This window comes from Fusarium oxysporum, chromosome V (genome assembly GCF_013085055.1).
Source record: "Fusarium oxysporum Fo47 chromosome V, complete sequence".
In the NCBI taxonomy this organism is placed as follows: domain Eukaryota; kingdom Fungi; phylum Ascomycota; class Sordariomycetes; order Hypocreales; family Nectriaceae; genus Fusarium; species Fusarium oxysporum.
This window is the reverse complement of record NC_072844.1, coordinates 1296111-1320239: the sequence shown is the minus strand read 5'-3', so window position 1 is coordinate 1320239 and position 24129 is coordinate 1296111. Positions and strand designations below refer to the sequence as shown.

At 48.6% G+C, this 24129-nt stretch overlaps 10 protein-coding genes and 1 non-coding gene across 11 annotated transcripts; 8 read left to right on the top strand and 3 right to left on the bottom strand.

Annotated features, from left to right (window-relative positions):
• The first annotated feature begins 43 nt into the window (after positions 1 to 43).
• FOBCDRAFT_34066 (ribosomal protein S18) lies at positions 44 to 1156 on the top strand. Its single transcript, XM_031183663.3, has 2 exons — positions 44 to 557; positions 608 to 1156. The coding sequence occupies exons 1-2, from the start codon at positions 111 to 113 to the stop codon at positions 797 to 799; spliced, it is 639 nt and encodes a 212-aa protein (XP_031039305.1). The 5' UTR covers positions 44 to 110; the 3' UTR covers positions 800 to 1156.
• On the bottom strand, positions 939 to 3567 carry FOBCDRAFT_260657 (uncharacterized protein). Its single transcript, XM_059611267.1, has 2 exons — positions 3495 to 3567; positions 939 to 3444 (listed from the first exon to the last, which is right to left on the bottom strand). Exon 2 carries the CDS (start codon positions 3414 to 3416, stop codon positions 1206 to 1208), a length of 2211 nt encoding a protein of 736 aa, XP_059464870.1. The 5' UTR covers positions 3417 to 3444; positions 3495 to 3567; the 3' UTR covers positions 939 to 1205.
• A 749-nt stretch (positions 3568 to 4316) lies between these two features.
• On the top strand, positions 4317 to 8406 carry FOBCDRAFT_250316 (NADP-dependent oxidoreductase domain-containing protein). The gene is made up of 4 exons (XM_031183661.3): positions 4317 to 4776; positions 4829 to 5528; positions 6035 to 6143; positions 6354 to 8406. Exons 1-4 carry the CDS (start codon positions 4432 to 4434, stop codon positions 8047 to 8049), a joined length of 2850 nt encoding a protein of 949 aa, XP_031039303.3. The 5' UTR covers positions 4317 to 4431; the 3' UTR covers positions 8050 to 8406.
• Positions 8388 to 10047, bottom strand: FOBCDRAFT_222889 (uncharacterized protein). Its single transcript, XM_031183659.3, has one exon. It carries the CDS (start codon positions 9867 to 9869, stop codon positions 8529 to 8531), a length of 1341 nt encoding a protein of 446 aa, XP_031039301.2. The 5' UTR covers positions 9870 to 10047; the 3' UTR covers positions 8388 to 8528.
• Positions 10048 to 11096: 1049 nt separating this feature from the next.
• Positions 11097 to 12497, top strand: FOBCDRAFT_319300 (uncharacterized protein; the record flags this gene model as incomplete). The annotated part of the gene is made up of 2 exons (XM_031183658.3): positions 11097 to 11598; positions 11801 to 12497. 2 exons carry the CDS (start codon positions 11097 to 11099, stop codon positions 12160 to 12162), a joined length of 864 nt encoding a protein of 287 aa, XP_031039300.2. The 3' UTR covers positions 12163 to 12497.
• Positions 12432 to 13492, bottom strand: FOBCDRAFT_34056 (Cerato-platanin). Its single transcript, XM_031183657.3, has 2 exons — positions 13061 to 13492; positions 12432 to 13004 (listed from the first exon to the last, which is right to left on the bottom strand). The coding sequence occupies exons 1-2, from the start codon at positions 13119 to 13121 to the stop codon at positions 12646 to 12648; spliced, it is 420 nt and encodes a 139-aa protein (XP_031039299.1). The 5' UTR covers positions 13122 to 13492; the 3' UTR covers positions 12432 to 12645.
• Positions 13493 to 15608: 2116 nt separating this feature from the next.
• FOBCDRAFT_34045 (GHMP kinase) lies at positions 15609 to 17226 on the top strand. The gene is made up of 3 exons (XM_031183656.3): positions 15609 to 16225; positions 16276 to 16574; positions 16627 to 17226. The coding sequence occupies exons 1-3, from the start codon at positions 15808 to 15810 to the stop codon at positions 16978 to 16980; spliced, it is 1071 nt and encodes a 356-aa protein (XP_031039298.1). The 5' UTR covers positions 15609 to 15807; the 3' UTR covers positions 16981 to 17226.
• A 520-nt stretch (positions 17227 to 17746) lies between these two features.
• FOBCDRAFT_260650 (uncharacterized protein) lies at positions 17747 to 19163 on the top strand. The gene is made up of 2 exons (XM_031183655.3): positions 17747 to 18438; positions 18493 to 19163. The coding sequence occupies exons 1-2, from the start codon at positions 17987 to 17989 to the stop codon at positions 19022 to 19024; spliced, it is 984 nt and encodes a 327-aa protein (XP_031039297.2). The 5' UTR covers positions 17747 to 17986; the 3' UTR covers positions 19025 to 19163.
• A 43-nt stretch (positions 19164 to 19206) lies between these two features.
• Positions 19207 to 19296, top strand: FOBCDRAFT_t133. Its single transcript has one exon. It is a non-coding gene; the product is annotated as a tRNA-Ala (tRNA).
• A 447-nt stretch (positions 19297 to 19743) lies between these two features.
• FOBCDRAFT_34039 (uncharacterized protein) lies at positions 19744 to 21236 on the top strand. The gene is made up of 2 exons (XM_031183654.3): positions 19744 to 20173; positions 20227 to 21236. Exons 1-2 carry the CDS (start codon positions 19964 to 19966, stop codon positions 21052 to 21054), a joined length of 1038 nt encoding a protein of 345 aa, XP_031039296.1. The 5' UTR covers positions 19744 to 19963; the 3' UTR covers positions 21055 to 21236.
• Positions 21237 to 22382: 1146 nt separating this feature from the next.
• FOBCDRAFT_34032 (RNA export factor GLE2) lies at positions 22383 to 24075 on the top strand. Its single transcript, XM_031183653.3, has 3 exons — positions 22383 to 22890; positions 22945 to 23396; positions 23452 to 24075. The coding sequence occupies exons 1-3, from the start codon at positions 22624 to 22626 to the stop codon at positions 23807 to 23809; spliced, it is 1077 nt and encodes a 358-aa protein (XP_031039295.2). The 5' UTR covers positions 22383 to 22623; the 3' UTR covers positions 23810 to 24075.
• The last annotated feature ends 54 nt before the right edge of the window (positions 24076 to 24129 follow it).

Genomic DNA, 24129 nt, shown 5'->3' with positions numbered 1-24129 from the left:
GCCGCATTCCGCTTGGTCGAAAAACCTCCAACGATCGAACATCACCAAAATCAGCTCTAGAGCCTCGCAACCGCCAATCCGACCGACGGCTTCAATTGCGACCGCCCAAAATGCCCCCTCAACTACCGACGGCCTCGACGGCCTCGACGATTGCGCGCAGCGTCATCCGTCCCTTTTCCACCACAGCAGCTACTGCAGCTCCCGGCCGACACCCCCCCTCCGGTGGACACGCCAACCGTCTTGCTGGTCTAAATGCCAGCAACAGCAAGGGAGGACTTGGTCGAGGAGGTCGAGGAGATGCTGCTGCCAGACTCTTGGAGCGATTCAAGACGCGGACAAACACGTACACTATGGAGAAGACTGCGCAGATGGAGTTTCTCAAGAACCAGAAGATGTCAAACGATTTCCTCAAGCAGATGCCCAGACGATGGGAGGCTGGTGACGTCTACTCGCCGCATGATCTGAGCCCTGTCGAGATGCAGAAGTGGAGGAAGAAGACTGTGCGGAACAATGATGTTATCGATGCTCTTGGAATCAGCCCTCTTGATATGTACAAGGTGCGTGCATATCGCCCACCAATTGTTACACATACTAACATTTCGCCTAGAACTTCTCTCTTATCGAGCACTTCACATCAACCTCTGGAATGATCAACCACTCCAATCTCACACGTCTTCGGCCCGTCAACCAGCGCAAGGTGGCCAAGATGGTTCGCCGAGTACAGGGCATGGGCATCTACCCCAGCGTACACGCCCACCCTGAGATGCTCCGAGATCAATTCTTCTCACGCCACAAGTAGACCAGCCGTATATAGAAAGGGAAAAACGACTTGTTCTGTGCCGGCGTTCATGTTGTCTGGGATGATTGATGTCATGGTCATTATTTTTTTGGTCGTATGTATAACAGCCTCAACCTCTATGTAACATATTGATACAATTGTCTACATCCAAACATCTCTTCGTTTTATGCAAAATCCTTGTGATACATTCAAGCTCTTATTACCCTGTTGAGCCTGTATTGGCACAGCGAGTCTTTGTTGAGTCGCTTACCCTTGGACTCGAGGCTAGCCCATGCTTCAGGGTACCTCGCCTGAGCCCAGCTTTTGAAATTCGATTGCAGCGTCTGCCCTGGTAAAGCATTGAAAGCAATGCCCAGTCTAGTTCATGTTAGCGATTTGTTATATCAGTAGGAGATGGTATTGGAGCTCACGTCATTGCATCTGGCTCGCCCGCAGTCGCCAAGCTCATTCGCATAACAAGATCCTTAACCCCCGCCTCCTCTCCACTGCCAGCAACAGCACCAACATATGCGTTGTATACTGCCGGTGGCACATCAATGTCCATGCTTTTTATCCGCTTCCAGATGATGTGTGCTTGGCTTGCACCATTCGGTGTACGCTCAAGAGCCCAGAACACAGCTTCTAAACTGGCATAAGAAGGTCCTTCTTGGGAAGCTGTGATCGCTTGCCAAAAGTCCATTGCCTGGGTAGTCTTCCCGCAAGCCGCATGAGCCAATAGGAGAGAAGTATAGAGCTGGGTGTTGGGCTCAACTGTTGTATCCATCTTGAGCATGTTGTGGACGATGTCCAGAGGCTCTTCATCTGGACATCGTGATAAACCCTCAAAACATGATATATATGTCTCGCGCTTGGGATGGTAGTCGCTATTTCGGTGCTGTCGCATGTGACCAAAGACATGGGATGCCATATCTGGACGTTTTCGCCCAAAAAAGGCCTCCATCAGCTGTACACGGTGCTCAAAGCTAAGATCCTGGAAGAACTGCCGTAAAATCTGATACCCGTTCCATGCTCGTGAAGTGCTAGTTTCGCGATTCACACAGAATTGGGTGAATGCATCTTGAATGACCTCTCGCTCCGCTGCGCTGAATTGGAACGAGTGGACGGATAATATGTCCATAACCTCGTAGTGCTGCTCATTCTCCAAGAATCGGATACACAGCGAAGCCACCGTCTCTGGCTCAAGGAGCACCTGGTTCTCCTCACACATTTCGATAATCTCGCCGATGATCTTGAAATTTGGTGTCGATTGCGTCGTGAGAGTCATCATATACTCGTTTACAAGTCGACCGAAATCCCACCAGAGATCAGGTTGAACATGCCAGGGCTCGTGGTGTGTGACTTTCTTGTATGCTGCATGAACTCCCGGCAGATAGCCTGCATGAAGTCGCATCTCCATGAGGATAAGGTGAGATTCGCCGTCCAGCGGGAGACCCCTATCTGTAGCAAGCGAGAGAATCTCCTCAGCTAATAACGAGTCGTTCATTCCCAGAGCAGCTCGGAGAAGGCTGTTAATAGTGGCTGTGGTGGTCTTGATAGCTTCCTGAGAACTATCCATGTGGGATATCATCTTTTCCACCTCTGGTAAGCCTTTGCCAATGATGAGAATCGCCTGCAACAGGCTATCCCAGTAATGCTGCTCCGGCTTCTCGTTGAGCTTGTTGCCGATCTCAAGGAAAAAAGGAACCGCCCATTCTTGCAGGTTGTTGCGGGCAGCAAAAGAAGCAATTAGGGGTATAATCTTGTTTGACGGACTTCCAGATGAGAGTGGTTTTTCGAACCATTGCTTTGTCTCGGAGACTCGGTTGTTCTGGGCATAATAAGTGACCAGCACGCGCTGAAGGTGCTTGTCATAGGGGTAGCCGTTCTTCTCGGCATAGTTGATCAGCTCGACAAGGTCCTCTTCACAGCCGTCCCTGGCAAGTCCATCCGCTAAGGATAATATCGGATTTTTCGTCTTCTTCTTGCAGAATTCCATGACATCGTTCCATTTTGCGTAGGCAATCTCGAGAGCTTCTTTCGATCCACCAAAGGTGCATAGCACAGTGAGGTACTGTGACCATATTGAACCACTAGTCACCCAGTTTGGCTTCTGCAGACTCGGGTTATTGATGGCGGACCAAAGGGTTCTGGCGAAATCTAAATGATGCTCGGTTCTCTCACGAGGTCGGAGGCTCTCGAGAGCAGTGAGGGCTTTCAGAATATCGGAGATCTCAATCTTGGCCTGGGTCGGAAATTCGCGTTCTTTAATAAGATATTCGAGGAGTCGACGGCATTGCATCGCTTGTGTACCGTTCAATGCCATTCGGCTTGACAGCTTTCCTTCGAAGAAAGATTTCCATGCCTGGATAAGCTCTTCTGCAGGTGGAGGCCGTAAATTGTCGAGCATGCGACTCCTCCAAATCATAATCTTCTGCCATCCTGGTTCGAACTCGGGTTGACGAATCTCGCGAGGGGCTTTGGCGAATAGGCCGTCGAGGAAGAATCGTCTCGAATAACCATTGTTGATTGTTCTAGGTGCACATCTTCGTCGAAGGGGAGCCGAATAGACAGCGCAAGACGGGGATCGGACTTGTTGGATAAGGATCCGTCGAGCATGGCGGGCCAATTGCGCCCTCATGATGGAATTAGTCTATGAGGAGGAGAATCTGAGGAAATTAGCCATTGCTTGACACGGGCGATGTCGATTGATCCTTACAGAAGCATGTTTGAAACAACACATTCACAAATGGTAGCGGGAATGGACTCGGCAATTGGGAAGCTCAAAATCCGATCGCGACACTTGGATTTTGGAGTTGAAGGCGGAATATCAGTCGCCGATATTTATCCGATGTCTAATGACATCGAAATATATCCACCTGAAATACGTTATTTAAAGACATGCTTTTCATAAGAGCGTCTCTTGTTGTTTTTCTAAAATTATTGACTTCTCTCAATGGGAAGATTATAGTAGCCAGGTAGGCTCAAACTTGTTCAGGTTCATGGAGGCTTGACCCTTGGTCATTGTCTGTGCAAACATTTTAAGTTTTGATGGCACCAGCACATGGGTTGAGATACCAAGCGAGTCACTGTGAGTTACATGATGGGTCCTCAGATCCAACTGTGGCCCAGACTTCATAAGACAATATTCTGTCGTTCTGGTCAGTTCAATGGCCATAGAGTTCTACCCGGGCTTAAGTCCGATGAAGCTCTGGACCGAAGCACAACCGTGGATCTACGTCATGAAGCTAACCCTGATAAGTAGCTTATAAGAGCTTCAACTCCTTCAACTCCTTTCGTTATCACGGCATCGTAATCGGTGGTCAAAGGCTGAAACGCACAATATTACTAATCCACCAATGCCTTGTCCTGGCCAGTAAACAAATGTCTCGGATGATGATCCGATTAAACTCTCATGGCGCTCATTTGGCTGTAACTATCTACCAAGATCATACCCCGCCCGAAGCCGCAGACGTTGGTGGGGTGCTATTATGAGCTGTAGGTCGCGGAAAGGCACGACAACAAAGAGCTGGAGTTTACGAGTCACATCTCCGAAGCAAATCCTTTCCGAGGAACTATAAAGAGCTTGACCCCTCCATCTTCCATCTACTAGTAGTCTTGAATTAAAACACTTACAAACACCATCGACCGTCGCAATGCCTCTCGTAACCCAGAACGTCAAGCCTCGTGTTATCCTGGGTCTAATGACCTTTGGACCCCCTGGTAGTGAACAGCTCGATGCGCGTATCTTTGACCCTGAAACTTACAACAAGGCTCTTGACATCTTTCAAAGTAAGGGTTACAACGAAGTCGACACTGCCCGCATCTATGTTGGCGGCAAACAGGAGGGCTGGACTGGCTCGCAGACCAACTGGAAAGAGAGAGGACTTACTGTGGACACAAAGGTCAAGTATCCTGTCCAGCCTGGCGAGAACACATACGACAAGGTCATCGAGTCGGTTGAGACCAGTCTGAAGGAGCTGGGAACCGACTGCATCGATGTAAGTGGCATGTCCCGATAAGCTTAGTTGCATGCACTAACACGCCCATTAGCTGCTCTACCTCCATCGTCCTGACCGCGGCACTCCTTTCCAAGAAACCCTCGAAGCTATCAACAAGCTACACAAGGATGGAAAGTTCGTCAAGTTCGGTATCAGCAACTTCACGGCGTACGAGGTCGCAGAAGTTGTCATGATTTGCAAGTACAACAACTGGGTCCGGCCCACGGTCTACCAGGGCATGTACAACTGTCTCACCCGTTCCATCGAGGCAGAGCTTTTTGTAGCCTGCAGGAGATACGGCCTCGACATCGTTGTGTACAACCCAATCGCTGGTGGTCTCCTGTCTGGCAAGATCAAGTCGATGGACATCAAGCCTGAGAGCGGCCGCTTTTCTGATCAGAGCAAGATTGGTACGGCATATCGTCAGCGATACTTCAGAGAGAGCACATTCAAGGCTCTGAAGGCTATTGAGGAAGCTACGGAGAAGAACGGACTGAGCATGCTTGAGACAGCATTGCGATGGATAATCCACCACTCCGGACTAAAAGTCACAAACGGTAACGATGGAATTATCATTGGTATGTCCAACATCCAGCAGCTCGAGCAGAACCTTGAGCTCGTTGAAAAGGGACCTCTGCCCGACGAGGTGGTAAAGGCACTTGACCAGGCGTGGCTGTACTCCAAGGCAGATACGGCCAACTACTGGCATGGGGATTTGGAATATACATATGATGTACACGAGGCTCTGTTTGGTGCGTCGGCCAAGTAAAATAGCAATAGGCAGAAGTAATACAGAGCTTGGTATAGATTACCTAGACCCTTGAATATAAACCCACGTGCTGTCAGTCATTTCTGTTGGTGGCATGGTGATACCGTTCACAAAGGTTGTCTTGGTTTTGGGGGCGCGTGGAGAGAAGGCGGAGGGCACATGACCGAAGGCGTCATTTGTTTGCAGGACAAGATAAGAGTAAGGTAGCATCTAATGCAATCAGATCTTAAAGAGATCCAAGAGACAGGTCAAAACCTGTTGTAGGTACAAAGTAGTAATGTCCTTTTGTACCACGCATAAGCTTATTCCCGCACGTGGGAGCAGAGAGTTTAATCTCAGTTGCAAGTGAATACTTTCAACGGTTAACGGTAACTTATTCGCCGTGACCTTTCACCTGTAACCGCGATAACCTCACTGAGTCGCTAGCAACAATCTCATCAACGGTCATGATTCTACCTAAACAATCACCTCATGGTTTACCATTTTTAGCCTGTTCTCCGGTGGATTCCAGGTTCAACAATGACGGCACCGTGCTGGAAACCCCCCCGCGCTGTTGGTCCCCTGCGCTACAGCGGAGCAAGCCCCCTGCAAAATCGGGGTCTCGAGACCCGCTTGTCTCCGCCCCGGACCATCCATGGCTGTTTTTCAACACCACCTTTACATACCACGGATCCAATACCACGCCTCGATTTGACGAAAGACCAAACCCGGTGCAGCCCCAAAATCAGCTAAGCCGTTTCACTCCTTTATCGCACCCCTCGCCTATTGTATTCGTAATTTTGTCGAGCTTTTTTTTATCTTTATATAGAAGTACCCATTCCCTTCCCTCTCCCTTCATGCCTCGGCGTGATACCAGTGACCAAGAAGTCCGCCTTCTGCAAGGTCGCAATCGATCGTCTACAGACTCGGATTCTTCAACATCATCTAGCGACGACACCACATGCGAACCAGGCCCATCTTCGACTGCCAGACCAAACGTTGTTGGCGCCCGTGGCACCGCCGAGCCTCCGAGCGACGCTTCCGATCTTGACACGAAGCGCCACGATCCTAAGAATACAAAGATCCATAGTGACAGCGAGTGGTTGGAATTGGACAATATGGATCCCAATGACCTTCGCCGTCCTCATTACCATCGTCATGGCGATGGTAAATCTGGAACTCCTCTCCTTTACAAGGAAGATGACCCAGAGCGCGGCCGCGCTGGTTACTCGCCTCCTAATGATGGATCAAAGGGGTCAAGGGAGCCCAGCGAAGACGATCTCCCATATCATCCCAGAGAATCAATGGGAAGACCAAGTCTCAGTCGGCGATCAACGATGCGCAGTCGAAGCCCTCAAACCGCCGCCGCTGTTGCCGAAGATTCGACCAAGAAGAGGTACACGTACGCAGGATTCTTCCTCATTATCAGTCTGATCGCATTCTGCGTTCAGACAGAGCTGAGCGCATACATCCAACACGACCTTGGCTGGGACAAGGCTTACTGTATGATGTACTTTACACACGGTTCTTGGGTTGTGTTATGGCCAGTTCAGCTCCTTATTTTGCGCTTCCAGAAGCGCGATGTACCATGGCCAGTATTCTGGAAGCGACATAAACAGCAATTACGCACCACCGCCATTATGATCGAAAAGCAGACCTTGGATGTATTTCATATATCGGTTCAACATCGCGCGCGACCCGTTCGTTATTTTGTTCGATTCACTGCCATCATTACCTGCTCACTGACCGTCGCTGGTTTGAGTTGGTACATTGCCGTTAGTCTGACAACGCCATCGGATCTGACGGCCATTTACAATTGCTCCGCCTTCTTCGCATACGTATTTTCCGTTCCACTTCTTCGCGAGCCCCTTCGACTCGACAAGTCGGTTGCTGTTCTGATCGCTATTGGCGGTGTCCTCGTCGTTGCTTATGGTGACACTAAGGAGGGAGGCGAGAGTGTCGAGGCCGGAAACCGATTCCTTGGCAATCTCGTCATTGGCGTTGGTTCAGTTTTGTATGGTCTGTACGAGGTCTTGTACAAGCGCTATGCTTGCCCACCCGAGGGCTGTTCACCTGGTAGGGGTATGATCTTTGCCAACACCTTCGGTTCTTTGATTGGGCTCTTCACTCTCACGGTGCTCTGGCTTCCTCTCCCAATTCTTGACTGGCTCAACATTGAAAAGTTCGAGATCCCAGCGGCTTCTACGTGCTGGCTCATTCTACTCGCGGTGCTTTCCAATGCCACTTTCAGCGGTTCATTCCTCGTTCTTATCTCGCTGACTTCGCCCGTCCTGTCGTCGGTGGCTGCGCTGCTCACCATCTTCATTGTTGCCATTGTGGACTGGATGATTACCGGCGAGCCCTTGAGCTTTGCCGCCATTGTTGGAGGCGCCATGATCATAGTCGCATTCTTGGGCCTGACTTGGAGCACGTATCGAGAGATGAAGGAGCATGCAGCGATGGAGCCTGTCCCAGACTTTTCGGACAGCGACAAGGATGGCGACATCGATAGTGACGAAGATTAGACTTTGTGTATTCAACATGGCGTTGTGGGTTTCAGGGAACGGCTGGGGACTAGGTTCTGGCGGTATGTCTATTGTGTACAGACTTTACCAGCTGCTTTGTGCATTTAGAGGCGTTGGATTTAGGGTTCATCTACAGGAAGCCTGGGAGGCTGAAGGTTTACCAACGATCCTGCTACTTGGACCGATATAGTCGTGGATGAGTGATAGATTTCATATTCTACCAAGATAGAGCATCATGTAGATAAATTATGATCAACCTCATCCACGCCAGTTTACTGTCTTTCTGATCTCTTCCTGTGTAGCTTAATAGGAACCCAGATTCTGTGGCCTCATTGGAATTGGGGCCATATCATAAAAGTGCTAATAGAGTTGCAAGGTAACCATAGAATTGTTCGAAATCCAGTGAACTTTGGCATCATAAGACGCTGCCCTATTAATCATAAACCTGACCTGGCTTTGTCAATCTTCCAGTCGCATAACTATGACTCTTCCACCATAGTTTGTTCATCACTACTTTCAATATCATCCTTGACAAAAACACCCTCGCTCTCTTCTCTCCACCCATTTGACCCATTAATATGGTCATCGTAAGTATTCATCTTCCACACACCTTCTGCCGGGGTATCACCCGTTTCAAACACCTTCAGCTTCTGCCAGCCCGGTTGAGGAACAGTTTCCAGCATCTGACGCACAAGCAATGCGTAAGACGTATCGCACTCAAGCCACAGGTCGGACAGGTTGACCCGTGAAAGACTACTGCTCTCCCAGAAATCACGATTCTTGGGCATCAGCTGTACATAGAGATGCTCCACGGGTGGGCAATTAGGGATGAGATGGTCAGAAATATGATGAGAAAGGGGGAATGTGGCGATATAGGATAACGAATGAAGGTTTGCACATAGAACATCGAAGGAAGGATCCGAAGAGTCAAAGATTGCAGGAAGAAGAGTAGCTGCTGAGTAGTGAAAGAATTCGTAGGTTGAATATACTGGGGCGAAGGATCCTTCATTGACGAGGACTGAGCTCCAGTCTCTGATATGGAACAAGTCACAGGGGATGCGGTTCGTTGGTCCCGGAATATGCGAAGGCAGAGTCTGTACTCTTTTAGACTCGGCAATGCTTCGTGATGGTCGTGATAATGATAGAACATAGTAGGTGCTGTTGAAAGCCCAGTGACTCGACAAATCGACAGTTCGGCTCAAAAGCGAAGCGAGAATGTCTATTGAGCTGATCATGGTGATTCTCGAGGGATCAATGACATCAAAGATAGTATGCCAAAGCCAGTTGTTATCCCAAAAACACTGCGCCCTGTCTTCCTCAGTCCTTGTGTCACTACCCTCGGCGTCTCGGTCCTCTTGATTCAGAACAGACCATAACAAATTCCAGGACATGGGCGTCTCCGGCTGATGAGATACAGGAGGCAGAACACCCCAGAATTGACCATCCGGATATCGATTCTGGCCTGATCCGAGAGGAAGATCGATCAGGATAGTGAAGTTCTCAACGGAGGATGATAGGTTGTTTCTTCGGATGAAATTCAGGACCTCAATTTGTGATGCGACATCTTGTGCGACTGGCTTGTAAAATCGCCAAAACGGCCAAACGACATAGCGGAAGAGTATTTTTATCACAGAACTTCTCCAGAGACGACATACCAAAGAAGCGTTCTTGAGGGGTGTATTTGGACCGGATGATACCGGCCTGTTGAGCTTTGCAGGGTCAAGATAAATGCGCCTTTGTAAATCAGATTCTGAGTCAAGAAAGCTGAGGATGTGAGCCACGAGCTCGTTTGGAAGATTTTGCATGTTTAGCGAGGCCATGGTTCAGTCTGGGACATGTTTTGTTTGATTGCGGCCAAAACAAAAACAGGTTGGAGTTGCATTTTGGAGAGTCGGGAGTTTCTGCAAGTCGTTGTTTAGAAGGAGTACGACGATCTGATGACGGACTAGGATTACCCCACGTCACGTCACTAATAACTTTGGATACAGTGCAGCAACTCGGATTCGCTTGGGTATCTCGGGAATAATGATAATTTGATTGGGTGTTTGTAGATCGAGACTGTGCGTCTGAAGAATGCAACTTGTAAGATGAGCTAGCCTATGAGAAGACTTATTGGAGCCTTATAAAACAAGTATACATCAGTGTTAATATGCATGTGCTGTTTCATATCCATGCAAGGATCCAAACGGATACTAGTCGGACGTATCAAGTGTTTGTAAGTGACTACAAGGAATTGTTTATGCCCTCCCTACGGCTACCAGAATACAAGCAGCAGACTGTGCAACAATAAACGCCTTTTGAATCTTATTTATTGCAAGTACCCGTCTTTCTTCTACCTTACCATGTCACTTCAATTTATTCTGACGATGCTTTGTCTTGTGAACTTGCATGAAAGGGACGTTGGATTTCCTATGACAAGGTGAATAATATCCATACTCAAAGGTATCGTTTAAGAACTCACATGAAGTCAAAGAGTCTGATACTATATTGCTACTTTGATTTATCCCCTTTTGCCAAAGCGAGTCCTTGATAAATGGACCATGGCGCATAGGAACATCAATGTTGTGCTCTTGTGCGGTCCGTATCCGATACAAACGAGTCTATCTATATACGAATTGATATCAGATGTTAATAGCTGCGTGAAGAGGTGAGCTACCTGAGTTGAGGAATGGATGCTTAGGATAGGAGACGCTTGATTCTGTCCTGACCCCCAGAGACTTATCATGCAGAAAATGAAGGTAATTCAACTCCATTGCACACTTGATGAGTTTTATAAAAGTTAGGACATTCTTCAGAACCAAGAGTATTTACAACATCTAACGGAGGCAAGGTAAGTTAATGTTCCTCAAGGAATCTGCTCTTTCCGTTTGGATTGTTTGTTGTTTTCTCTCCTTGCCTTCCTCCTATTGCCAGCCCTTGACAGGTACATGGCAGTGTCACTCCTTCTAGTAGGTTACTGCCTCAAACTCTGCGATAAATGCTCGGGCTTCTTATAAATGTCTAAACAATTTCTCGCTTTACTATCCATTAATTTACCAACACTCAAAATGGCGGCGATTGTCGAGGACAGCCTGGATTCTCTGCTGACAGGGGATCTTTCTGATTTTACACAGCAAAGAGCTGCTATCCTCGAGCCGGCCTACAAGTCTTATCTCCTATCCACAGATTTTCGTGAAGATTCACCCCGTCCCTCTTCGACATACCTGCTTCCATCATCCGAGGTTGTTGTCTTGATTTCGCGCTGCCCTGAGACTGAAACTGCAACCGACCTGCACATCACCAAACTATCAGACACCTTTGCGGACAACTTCATAGGATACTGCCCCGAAGAGAAATGTGTGGTGTTCAAGGGTGAAAGAGGGTTGATAGACGACTTCATAGACTTCACCGAGTCAGTCGCAGGTGAAAAGGAAGTCACGGTGATCCTGAAGGCCCCAGAACAAATTCGACTACCTCTTGGCGGTCTAGAACATGGCCTCAAGTATGAGGAATTTGTGGCTCGTGTTGAAGTTCTCGAGTGCGCTCTATGGATTGGAAACTCGCCGAGCGGTATGTACTACTCCTCTTCCCTGTGCAAGAAAAGACGAGGCTCTCAAGCACTGGGGAGATAGAAGTACTCTGAGAAAGTGCCACTCAACTTACCCGACACTTTTATCACTTGTTCTCGACACCCAAGACCGAGCCTCCATCTTTACGATATCCCTTGAGCCTTGCCTATCTGTTAACACTCATATACTGACTTTGTTCAAAGAACAGGAAGAAGGCGGAATCCGTTTCACCAACCTTGCTACAGACCCTAAGCTTCCCGAGCCAGTCACATCCAAACGAGTGCCAACACCTGACTATGTCCACGTCACAGATGACAACAGTCTCAGTCTTGAAGGGCTGTCAAACATAAACTCAACCAACATCAGGAGCCCAATGACGGGTGCCTCATCCCCTTTGTCCGATCCTCCACCATCTCCTTTGATTCACACTCCGTCATCTCCTCTATCTGACCCTCCCTCTGATATCGATGAAATTTCATTGCACAACTGGGACGACCTACATGCGTTGTCGTCTTCTTCGTCTGAGGGTGGCGAGACCCCTCCCTCACTCCGGGAGTGGGAATAAAAGTCGCTATCAAGCTCGGTTGGAACGAAACACAAAGGCTTCTGACTCGATAATGGAATGAGATGAGAACGATTTCGCATGTAAAAAAAAAAAAAAACAGCTACGGTGGGAGGGCCAGCTTGGAGGGTGCTACTTCTCGATGACAGTAACAGCTTGTCAGTGGAGTTTCTTCAAGCTGCTTTAATATCCAGAAAATATGACCAAAAGGAGCAAACCGCACGACTAGTTTAAGGTCTCAAATTATCATCCACTCACTTCACCTCGTAGCATTGCAAAGAAGAAAATTGAAGTGAAAGCAATTAAGCTCTATGTTCATTCATGTGTAGTGTAGTGTAGTATCTAGGTAGATTATGTGTAAGATCGTAGTCTAAACGCCAGCCAATGCCAAGTATTAAACCCATAGTTCTAAGAAGGGAAAGAATAAGAATATCCGCGATCCAAAAAGCCTCATATGCATCTCATAAAATCGTAGAGTTGCGCCGTTTACTTCTTGAGACCGCAGTCAGAAGGGTTGGCGTGGTAGACCTGGGCGTTGATGCGGCCGAGCTTGACGGCCTGGCCGTTTGTGAGGGCGTTCATGGCATCGAGTCCAATGTTGAAGCCAGAGGCAGCGTGATCGATAGCGAGGACATTGATCTTCTTGCCCTTGTACTCGAGGCGGTAGCAGCCACCACAGTTGGCGGAGTTCCAGCCCTCGATGATGTTGACACCACCGACGTACTTGGTAGGGACGTTGCCCTGAGTCTTCCAGCCATACTTGGTGATGAGACCGTTCTTGCCATCAGAGCAAGAGACAGCAGTCATGGGGCGGGACTTGTCATCGTAGCCAGTGTCGTAGGAGACTGGAATAATTGTTAGTGAGCGAAGACATATTAGAGACTAGTGTGAATAGACTCACCAGTGGTGGCCGAGACGGCGGAGGTGAGAGCAAGAGCAGAGAGGACACCGGACAGCTTCATGTTGGCGGTTGTTGTTGGGTTGTTTGTGTGTAAGTGAAGAGGAAAGTAGTGGTGGTGTTGAGGAGTGTTTGGCTGGAAGCTTGAAGAGGATGAGAGTGGTTGATTGTTGTTGAGAGTGATGATACAAGAAAAGAATAGAAATCTGGACGAGACTGAGGGCTCTTCTTATACTTGAGTTCTCACAACGATCTCTAAGAAATCTAACGAACGAACGAACGAACCATGCATCTAACGTTACCCATCACGGCCCTCGGGTGATCAGCCTCTCCACAGCCAAATCGAGGACACCACCAGGAAGGCTGGAGGCTGGACAAACCTAGATTGTCTCCATATAGCGTCATAGCTGGCATTGAATAGCAGATAGGCTATCACAACCCGGCCGAGAAGCTACTCAAGCTCCATTCGTATTGACCGTCTCCAGGTGCCATCGCTGTCAAAATTGGCTTTAGCAACGGATGCCAGAGCAAGGCTAGGCCTCGCCGTATGCTATTTCGAGGAGCGGATACAGAAGCTAGAGCCTAAAGGTAGGACGCGGCGTGCGGAAAGGTTGCTCGCATTACAGTTGACTATCCGTAGACAGGCCCAGAACCTAAGATCCAGAATGTTTCCCGTCATACAGGGGGGTGTAGGGGTTGATTTCTGCCGGTCATGGCCCCCATTTTGGGGCATTGTGGGGTAACGTTGGGTTGTTTTTGGCGAGGAATATCTCGTATTCTTGAGCTAGTGTCGTCCTGTGAACAGCACGACGTAACGTAGCCCCAGCGCATTGAAGAGGCTCAGGCTCACTAAGATCTGTAATATCATAGTAAGGCTACACTAAGGTTATCATGATGACCTTGCTACGGAAAGGCCGGTCATAGCTCTGGCCTTACTTTGGTAATACTTTACTGTTGAAGACTCAATGTTGAATAATTAGTCTCACGGATTAGTATATCACCTCGTTCGACCGACGTGCCGAGCCGGTGATCTCATGACCTCACCGCCGAATAGCTGCATTGTCTATTCACGAATAGTCACGTCTTTTCAACAAGCATGACTGATCTCAAGGGCCCTGCCTGTCTATCTCAGACTAGTCTTGCTCGTATTCCTCCCTGCGTTGTCGATGCATCAAAGAACCGTCAATAACTGGAAGCCCAAAGAGGAATTAATTGACAGTATGGTCTGGGCTATTGACGTTGTATTGCATCGTGAAAACAACAAAAACACCAGGCCAAGAACATCGGATTGTGGATCGATAAAAAAAAACTCCGCAAATGGGAGTTTTAGCAACATGGATGATCCCATGGGGCATCAAGAGAACACGAGAATTTGAACGTCATGGGCTCAGCGATCTTCCTTGACAAAAAGACCTCAAGGATCCATTGTTCAAGTGCCGGAATTTCCGGCACTGGTGCAGTTACGAGACGGATCCAGGATCTGGTCCTGTTCTGCTTGTGCCCGAAAAGTGAATCCGACGTGAGAACCCGTGATGCACTATTGACATTGACATCATGGTGGTGAGATGGCAATTGAGGTCCTGTGCTATTTTGGGATATGGAGCTTGGATGTTCTGGAAGCCTCTGAGTAGTGGGCTGTCGGCATAGCCGGTTGGGTTGGGGTGGCACGGTTCGGCGGTCACTTGTTGACGGAAAACACCATCGAAATGCTAAAGGCTGGGAATGTGTCACTTATTGAATAGCTCCATGAGACAACTGATCTCCAAATACTATTCAAGTTAGGATAGTGCATGTAACTTCAGCTGGAATGTCAGATCATGAGAAATAATTCGCCCAGAGGCTGGATCGTCAAGATTGACGTATTCTTTGACAGGGTATGCCAGTTTGCACAGCAGTGGACTTAGTAAAGCCAAGTAATGCATATACGGATTTCTACAATCTTCAAGATTTCCCTACTAAGCAAACTGAGGCCCACAAACATACAGCTCACAAACAATGCGTTGGGCAGAGACAACGGTGCAACATCGTATCCGTTAACGTCAGATATAGAGGATCAAGCTGAGCCTCATAAAGGAAGTCAAGGATGCAAAAAGAGTGGCTCTTCTCGTATCGAAAAACTACATCAAGGCAACAAACATATTCCTTATGCATAACGGCTCAGATAAGATTATCACCAGCAGACTTATAACCCGATGGCCCGATGCAAACCACTCCGATATCCCAGCGCAGCGCAGCTCAGACCATTCAGTGACCAAATTTAGCCCTCAGGATCCCTTCAGCAAACTCTCTTATCGACCAATAGATAGCCTCTCGATAGATGAATCCAACCCCGCCGCAACAGTTCTGGACTGAAGAGCCAGAGTATTTTACCCCGCCAAATGCCATTCACTCTGCTGATGTTGAAGCAAATTTTCAGTAATAGGGCGCCCAAACCGCATGTTTTTTTGCTCATGTGGTGGAGAGCTCCGTCATCGGGGAGATTTCGACCATCATGTCAGTCACAGTAATAGACAATTCCACTATCGGCGAGACTTCCTCTGATGTGACATTTCATTCTTGAATCTGCAATTCGAATTCCTCTGTCGTGAGGAGTCAGAAAAGGGCGTTGGAGTTGTACTAGCCCCGATTTGCTTCGCGCCGTTAGACCCTCTCCTCGCTATCTTGTCTCAAAACTTTCCTCCAAGTAACAAGCTCCAGTTCCGAACTTCGGCATACACCACAGCAAGCAAGCAGCAGCAGCAGCAGCAGTCATGGAATCATTCATCATCAAGACCCCCAGCTCCAGCGCAAACATCGGCCCTGGCTTTGATGTCATTGGCCTTGCTCTGTCCGTCTACCTTGAGCTTCATGTAACCATCGATCGGTCAAAGACAAAGTCCGAGCACCCGCTCAACTGCAAGATCACATACGAGGGAGAGGGCGAGGATGAGATCAGCCTTGACCCCCAGGTCAACCTTATCACACGTGTAGCGCTCTATGTCCTGCGCTGCAACGACCAGAGGGCGTTCCCCGTTGAGACCCACGTGCATGTCAAGAACCCTATTCCTCTAGGTCGTGGCCTTGGTAGCTCAGGTGCCGCTGTTGTTGCTGGCGTTGCTCTGGGCAAGGAAGTTGGAGGATTGAAGCACCTCGACAATGACCGACTATTTGACTACTGTCTCATGATTGGTAAAACTAACCCTCCGATCGACTCGATTACACGCTAACCGCAATTCCAGAGAGACATCCTGACAATGTCGGAGCTGCCCTCTACGGAGGTTTTGTCGGAACATATCTCAAGCCCTTGACTCCCGAAGACGTTGCCCGAACCGAAATTCCGCTTAGTGAAGTTCTACCTGCGCCAGCCGGAGGTGAGGACACGGGCAAGAAGCCACCGAACCCTCCCTACGGAATTGGTCACCATATCAAGTTCCCATGGGCCAAGGAGATCAAGGCTGTTGCTATTATCCCTGACTTCCAGGTTGCTACGCATGCTGCACGAGGAGTGCTACCTGCGAACTACACTCGTCCCGATGTGGTATGCCAAACCCCGAATGTCTAGTTATGATGAAGCTAATCCACGGCCTTAGGTCTTCAACCTGCAGAGAATTGCTCTTCTGCCCGTCGCCCTGGGCCAGTCCCCTCCCGATCCCGAGCTCATCCATCTTGCCATGCAAGACAAGATTCACCAACCCTACCGCCAGACTCTCATCCCCGGTCTGACCGAGATCGTCGAAACAATGTCTCCCAAGACCGACGAAGGCTTCCTCGGTGTCTGTCTATCTGGCGCTGGTCCTACCATTCTGGCTCTTGCTACGCACAACTTTGAGGCTATCGCCGCTAAGATTATCGCTAAGCTGCGAGAACACAACGAGAAGAAGGATCTACCGTGCCAATGGATGGTGCTTGAACCCGCGGAGGGCACCCATGTCATTCGCTCATGAGTATGAAATTGTGAAAACAAATACCATGAGAGGAAGCAAGATGACCTTGCAATTAAAACCGTGGCTGGGATTGCATAGACATGTGTATCACGTAAAAGGAATTATGTTTGGCTGGCAAACTTCTGAGAAACGAGGATAGAGGGTCACGCCAAGGCATGGAGTATGTGAGAACGATTCAATGAAATAACGCAATAAAAGGAAGATTTAGATATAAATTTTAATTCGACTTATGAAAATGGTAGGCGGGCTAGATATATTGTATACGTGATATCTCGAACCAGACCACGTAACTCGCATCGTGATCATTATGAAGTTGCAGATAGGTAGGGCTGAAAGTCATCATGAGATCTATATTTAATTTCAGAATAAACTTAGAAAAAACTTCAAATACAAGGATCTTGCAATGCTAGCATTCCATTCTCTGAAAAAAGGAACATCAGCCGAATATCTCGTGCGGCTATAGGTTAGTTCCGCTTCGGGATATGTGAACAGCCATTTCCGTTACAATTGGGCATGTTGTATAAGGTAGTTACATACTAGCTGCTCAATACTGGGGAGCTGAATATCAATATTCAATTGAGGTGATAGGAATTTCGATTTGATTCATAAACACCCTGAGCTCTGCTTGATGCGATGTTCAGAAACCAGTATGGGTGAGTTGGCTTTCTGTCCATGTACAACCATTGGCTGGCCCATATCAATTCACAGCCACTTCATGATTCTATCAACCGAACCGGAAACTATACCGTTGTTTTTCAGATTGAGGGGAAGGTTTCCACCGATCTCGGCGGGTATTACCATCTTTTTGTCTCGATAGGCCGAACCGTTGCCTTTCCCCAACTCCAAGACTATAGTTTCGCTATAACCTACCCCGAAGAACCGAGGTTTGGCTTGCATGACGGCAAATGCGTGCTTATAATAAACAATGTCCTCAGCGAACCCCTCACGAGTTGATAATTCCTCTGTTCTTCTCAATTCATTTGTGACATAGAAATCACTGCCAAAAATGTCTGCTCCTCCGCCCAAGGGTATCTACGTGCCCGTTCCCACGTTCTTCGCTTCTAAGAAGACTTCCAACTACAACGCTATTACCCCTCCCATCGATATTGAAACACAGGTCGCTCATTCTGTCTACCTGGCCAAGAATGGAATCAAGGGTCTAGTCGTTCTCGGTAGCACAGGCGAAGCTGTTCATATTCACCCTAGAGATCGCCACGCCATTCTCAGTGGTATCAAGGCTGGTCTCGAGAAGGAGGGTTTCAAGGATTACCCTATCATTGCGGGCACAGCGACAAACAGCGTTGAAGAGACTGTTGAACAACTCAAGGATGCTCAAAAGTCGGGTTCCCAATGGGGATTGTGTCTTGTTCCTGGGTACAATGCCGGTGCAGTTACACAAGAGGGTATCATCCAATGGTTCACTGCTGTTGCTGACCAAAGTCCCATTCCTGTCATGATGTAAGTCGTCTCGACCTAATTATACCAAACCCCCGGACTAACCAGATTGCTCAGCTACCATTACCCCGGAGTCTCAAACAACGTCAAAGTTGCACCTTCGACATATGCCACACTTGCAAAGCACTCTAACATTGTCGGTTGCAAGCTCTCTCATGGAGATGTCTCCGTAGCTGCGCAGGTTGCTTCCAACCCATCCATCGATCACACCCACTTCCACTGTTTCACAGGCCTCGGCCAACAGCTCCTACCTGTTATCTCAGTTGGCTTTGCCGGCGCTATTGATGGCTCAGCGGGCTTTTTCCCCAAGTCACTGGTGCGACTCTTCGAGCTGTCGTCCAAGACCCAGCCTACAGATGCCGAGATCCAGGAGCGAAGACTACTCCAGTTCAAGGTTAGCTCAATGGAGGAGCTTGTGGTCAAGTTTGGTACTGTGGGTATCAAGGATGCTATTAGCAGACTGAGAGGCTTTGGAGACACAGACGGTACGAGGTTGCCGCTCGTGGGTGGTATTCCCGGTGGTGATGCTGAGTGGGCGAAGTGGAAAGGAGTCATTGGTGCTGTTGATGAGGTTGAGAAGTCGCTATAAGCACTTAAAAGTATAGAATAGAGAGGAGTATAAGCTTCAAACATAAGGATCAGAATCAGTAGACAAACCAACTTTAGAACTGTGTGATCTTGCACTATCATCTTGTTCATAGCATCTAATTCACAGGCTCATGAATAAACTCCATAGGTCCAGACTTGCAACTGAGCTCTCATCAAATAACCGGGCGAATGGTTTAGTGGTATAATACTCCCTTAGCATGATTCGACCGAATAATCTGGGAGTGGTCCAGGGTTCGATTCCCTGTTCGTCCATTGCAGGTGGTTAGATTCCACCGTATTTCCTTTTTTTGCAATCCAAACAACTTTTATCTTTTTATCCATATAACCTTCGAGTTGGCTGATGTGATGCTATTCAAGACAAGTGCTCCTAATAGAAACCCTGCTTCTCTGTGCGGCAAGCTGACGTGTGATAAATGGATAAGGTCGCTGTCAGATTCCGTATCTTGCAGTATCTTGTATAATGAATGCTCACCGAGTCAGCATGCAATGTCGTAAGGAAGCCAGCATAAATCAGGCGAGACCTCCTTGTTATAATGCTCTTTTGTTCCCTTTCTCTGCCTGTTATTCTCTGGTAGAAAATGATTCAATTTGTTGTTGATTCTTCTCAACACTTTCGTTGCTTACACAACTCAGCCGAGTCGCGTTCCCACCAAAACTCCGTGCCTCGGCTCCTTCACTAATCGATAGTGGCATATCTCACAAAAGAGCTTTGAACTTTTGAAGGGGCAATTAACCTCAGGGCCTTGGACACTCACTACCTACGGCATCCTCGGCGTTCGTCACAGGCTTCCTTGATTGGCAAGTCACCGTCGCACGAGATAGCGCGGGTTTTTATTAACCGCAATCGGTTGAGACAAATACCGACTGAATCCCATCCTTTCATCCCTCAGGGTTATCGCAAACACCACAATCGCTCATCATGGCTGGCGCAAATAAGAAAATGTTTGGGCTTTCCCATGTGGTTCCTGTCATCATGCCTCTTGCTCTAGGTTCTGCTGGATATGCTGCCTATCGGATCAATTGGGGTCCTCTGATTAAGGCTTTCCTTACAGGACCTGGCCGGACGTCGCGGATCCTGTTGCTGTTGTTCGTTGTGTTCAACTGGAAGAGCATGCCCTTTGCTTGGACTGTAAGTCTCGATGGTCTCTTCTGGCTTTAGTATAACACCCTGACACTCTATAGTACCGAGTCTTCTACGTGATCTTCTACCATACCTTCTGGCGCAAATCGCCAAATCTTGGACCCGAAGCCCTCTTCAAACCCATGATCTCTACCACCCACGCCCCTCTTCTCGAGATCGACTACAACTTACACAAGTCTAATTCGACCTATTTCGCCGATCTCGACGTCTCACGATCTCACCTTGTTACATATCTCTGCCGCGCATCCTATATTACACTCGCCCAAAACACCAAGACGAAGATTGTCCTAGACCCCAAGACCGATAAGCCTATCAAGGGCCAGATGAGCATCATACTTGGTGCTGTCGAGTGCAGCTTCAAGCGCGAGATCCCTGCGTATAAAAGCTTCGAGATGTGGAGTCGCATTCTATGCTGGGACCGCAAGTGGTTATACATCGTGACACATTACATCCCCAAGGGAGCTGCTAAGCCAACATCATGGCTTGACCCCACGTTCAAGAAGGTTTCTGCGCGAGGCCCTCAAGATGCTGCCGGTGGATGGGAGAAGAAGATCTATGCTACAGCTATAAGCAAGTACGTTTTCAAGTTGGGTCGCTTTACTGTGAACCCAGCTATCATGCTTGGCGGCGCCTCTGGCCTACTACCTGAGCGACCTGGAGGTTGGACATCTGGTGAACAGCAACTCGGCGATCTTTCTGCTGATGTCTCAGATGTGGACTTGGATGTCCCTGGAGAATGGGATTGGCGACGTGTTGAGGCGCAGCGACGTAAGGGTATGGAGTACGCAAAGCACTTCCAGGAGCTCGATAACTTGCATGACTTGTTTGATGGAGGCAATGAAGGCGCTCTTGGCAAATTCACACCCTAAATCAAGCGAGATAGAATGTGTCAGACCAGACAAAGTTGGATAAATAGAACTAGAACATATACGTGGGCAGCAACCCGTCCTTAGATATCGGCGTTGTGTAGACGGATCGTCAGAGCTAGAAGGAAAACAGGGTAGTATCTTGAGTGCCTCATCGGTAGGCACCTTTAATGAATATATGACGCTTGAAGACGGCATCGAAGGCTACCAAGACGTAGACTAGAAGATCATGAAAAAAATCTCTTAGGTCGTTATCCCAGCCTCAATACATTGTTCAGTCGAACACACGGAGGGAGTATGAAAGATTTTTTAAGTGGATTTCTTTGCAAATCGTCCACAAGAAAGGATGGTAGGTCGGCTCCGTTGAACAGAAGACAAAAGGCCTCGCAGCCTAGATTAAGTTCAATATCACATCAAAAGATCAACAGTCAAAGTGGCAGCTACTATCTATCTTGGCATCGACACCCGTCCCCTAAACGAGAAGTTTGAAGTTTTTCAGTTGACATAATTTGTGGTCCACAACGTCAGGTTTTCTGACTCGGTGCTTGACTCTATGTTTGGTCATCATCACAAAAACTTCAACCCATCTCATCCAGGTTCAGGTCTCTCCCAAAGAGGGGAACTTCCAGCGAAGTTTAGAGTGTAAAAAAGGAAAAGACCGTCACCCAAAGGTCAACGGGATGCCGGCCCCTCGCATCAAGAATGAGCCCCATCGAGTAACCCAGCTTTCGCCGAGCAATCGCATACCTATCAATCTCGACAACAATCCTTCTGCGACCCGATACCACACGCGCGAGCACCAAGCGTCTACCAACCATCAACCTGCCAGACGACTCGTCTGTCGCGAAACCAACCAATCTCTCGGCAGCGGACTCATATCTTCATCCAAGGGGACCGATAGCGGCAGAGAACGCGAATCAGAGCCTTTAACAAACTGATGTAGCGGAGGGCAGGGCCGGTGCAGGACGCGGGCCTGGGTGCAGAAGTCAGCCGCTGTGCTTCTATGGCGGCGCGTTTCCGCAAGCTCCGTCGAAACGAAGATGTCCGGGGACTTTCTCCCAAAGCCAGAAAGAATGCGAGACGCTGCGACAAATCGCAATGTCTCTGTTTGTAAGCTTCGAATGGCGATTTTTTGAGCGAGGGGCGCGGATGAACAGAAGAAAGAAGAAAGAAAAATTGTATCCAGCTCAAGTTGAATTTTTATGCACGAAATGGGGCTGAAGTGTGGCGCCATGAATCAGAGCTCCCAGATGTGGCTGTACCTTAGCTTGCTGCCTTTTTTTGTCTGACGCGGGTTGGCCAATCCCAACTTCGCGTTGGAAAGGCTGGGTCGCTGCCTTCGTGCCTGTTTATTCATTCTCAGTACAAAGCTCGCGGCGCAACTAGTTTCAACAGTGCAAACATCAATCCTCTAAAGATCTGTTTTTTATCTGAGATTAGTCGCTTGGCCAGTTGGAAGCTTCGCTCATAAGTCATTTATTTTGAGTCTCAGGAGTGGTATCTCAAAGGCAAAAAGACAGAAAAAGGGCCACCGACTGGCTTTCAACTTCTCTCCTTCAACACACCGCAACCATGTCGACCCTTTTTGGCGGTGCCTCGGCCGCAGCGACGACAAGCAACACTGTTGGCGATCTCAAGCAAGACGTCGCGCTCTCCGACCCCCCTACCGATACCATCTCCGACCTTTCCTTCTCCCCTGCGCCAAACGGACCTGACTTCCTCGCCATTTCCAGTTGGGATAACAAAGTCCGCATTTACGAGATTGCCGCCAATGGCCAGAGTCAGGGCCGACACGCCTACGAACACAGCCAACCTGTGTTGAACTGCGACTTCTCCAAGGTACGAAGATATAATGATCGAGCGAAACTGAATAGCAACTAACTGGGTTTCTAGGATGGAACAAAAGTCGCCTCTGCCGGCGCCGACAAGAACGTCAAGGTCTGCGATCTTGCCTCCCAGCAGGACGTCGTTATCGGCACACACGACCAGCCAGTGCGAACATGTCGATTCTTCCTGAACGATGGTAACCCCATGGTGGTTTCGGGCTCGTGGGATAAGACGATCAAGTACTGGGATCTTAGACAACAGGGACCTGCGGCAACCGTACAATGCCAGGAGCGAGTTTATACGATGGACGTCCGCGATAATCTCTGCGTTGTCGGCACCGCCGATCGATACATCAATGTTATTGATCTCAAGAACCCTACCAAATTCTACAAAACCCTGCAGAGCCCTCTCAAGTGGCAGACCAGGGTGGTTAGCTGCTTTACGGACTCTGCTGGTTTTGCTATCGGTAGTATCGAGGGTCGTTGCGCTATCCAATACGTCGAAGACAAGGACTCCAGGTAAGAAGCCCCTCGAATACGCATCTCTTGACCGGCTTAGACTAACACATTGCAGCTCCAACTTCTCTTTCAAGTGTCATCGCGACCCCCCAGCCAACAGCGTCACCAATGTCTACGCCGTCAACGATATTTCTTTCCACCCCGTCCATGGCACATTCAGCACTGCTGGTTCCGATGGAACATTCCACTTCTGGGACAAGGACGCCAAGCACCGTCTCAAGGGCTACCCTAACGTTGGTGGCAGCATCACTTCCACAACCTTCAACAAGAACGGTTCCATCTTCGCCTATGCTGTAGGCTACGACTGGGCCAAGGGCTACCAGCACAACACTCAGAACTACCCTATCAAGGTGATGCTGCACCCTGTCAACCAGGACGAGTGCAAGCCCAGACCATCGCTCAAGAAGCGATAAAGAATCACACGAATATCAAGAGGACGGGCTATAGGGAAGGGAATGGATTTCGTTGGTCGATTAATAGTTAGTTGCGTTCTTGCGATTATGTACTGTACCACAATTGGTGAAGACTCAAAGATTGATAGGAAAGGGCCGAAAAGGATGGAACGTTGAGTTTGGACCAAAAAGAGCAAGGCAATGCAGGTGGTGGTGTTTTACGAGAGATGATACCATAGATGCAATAAAACATCAACACAAACCTGGCATAGTATCCAATGGCATTCAACTTCACACATGTCATCACATGGTAACGCAGGGAGATGAGTTAGTGGGCTCGT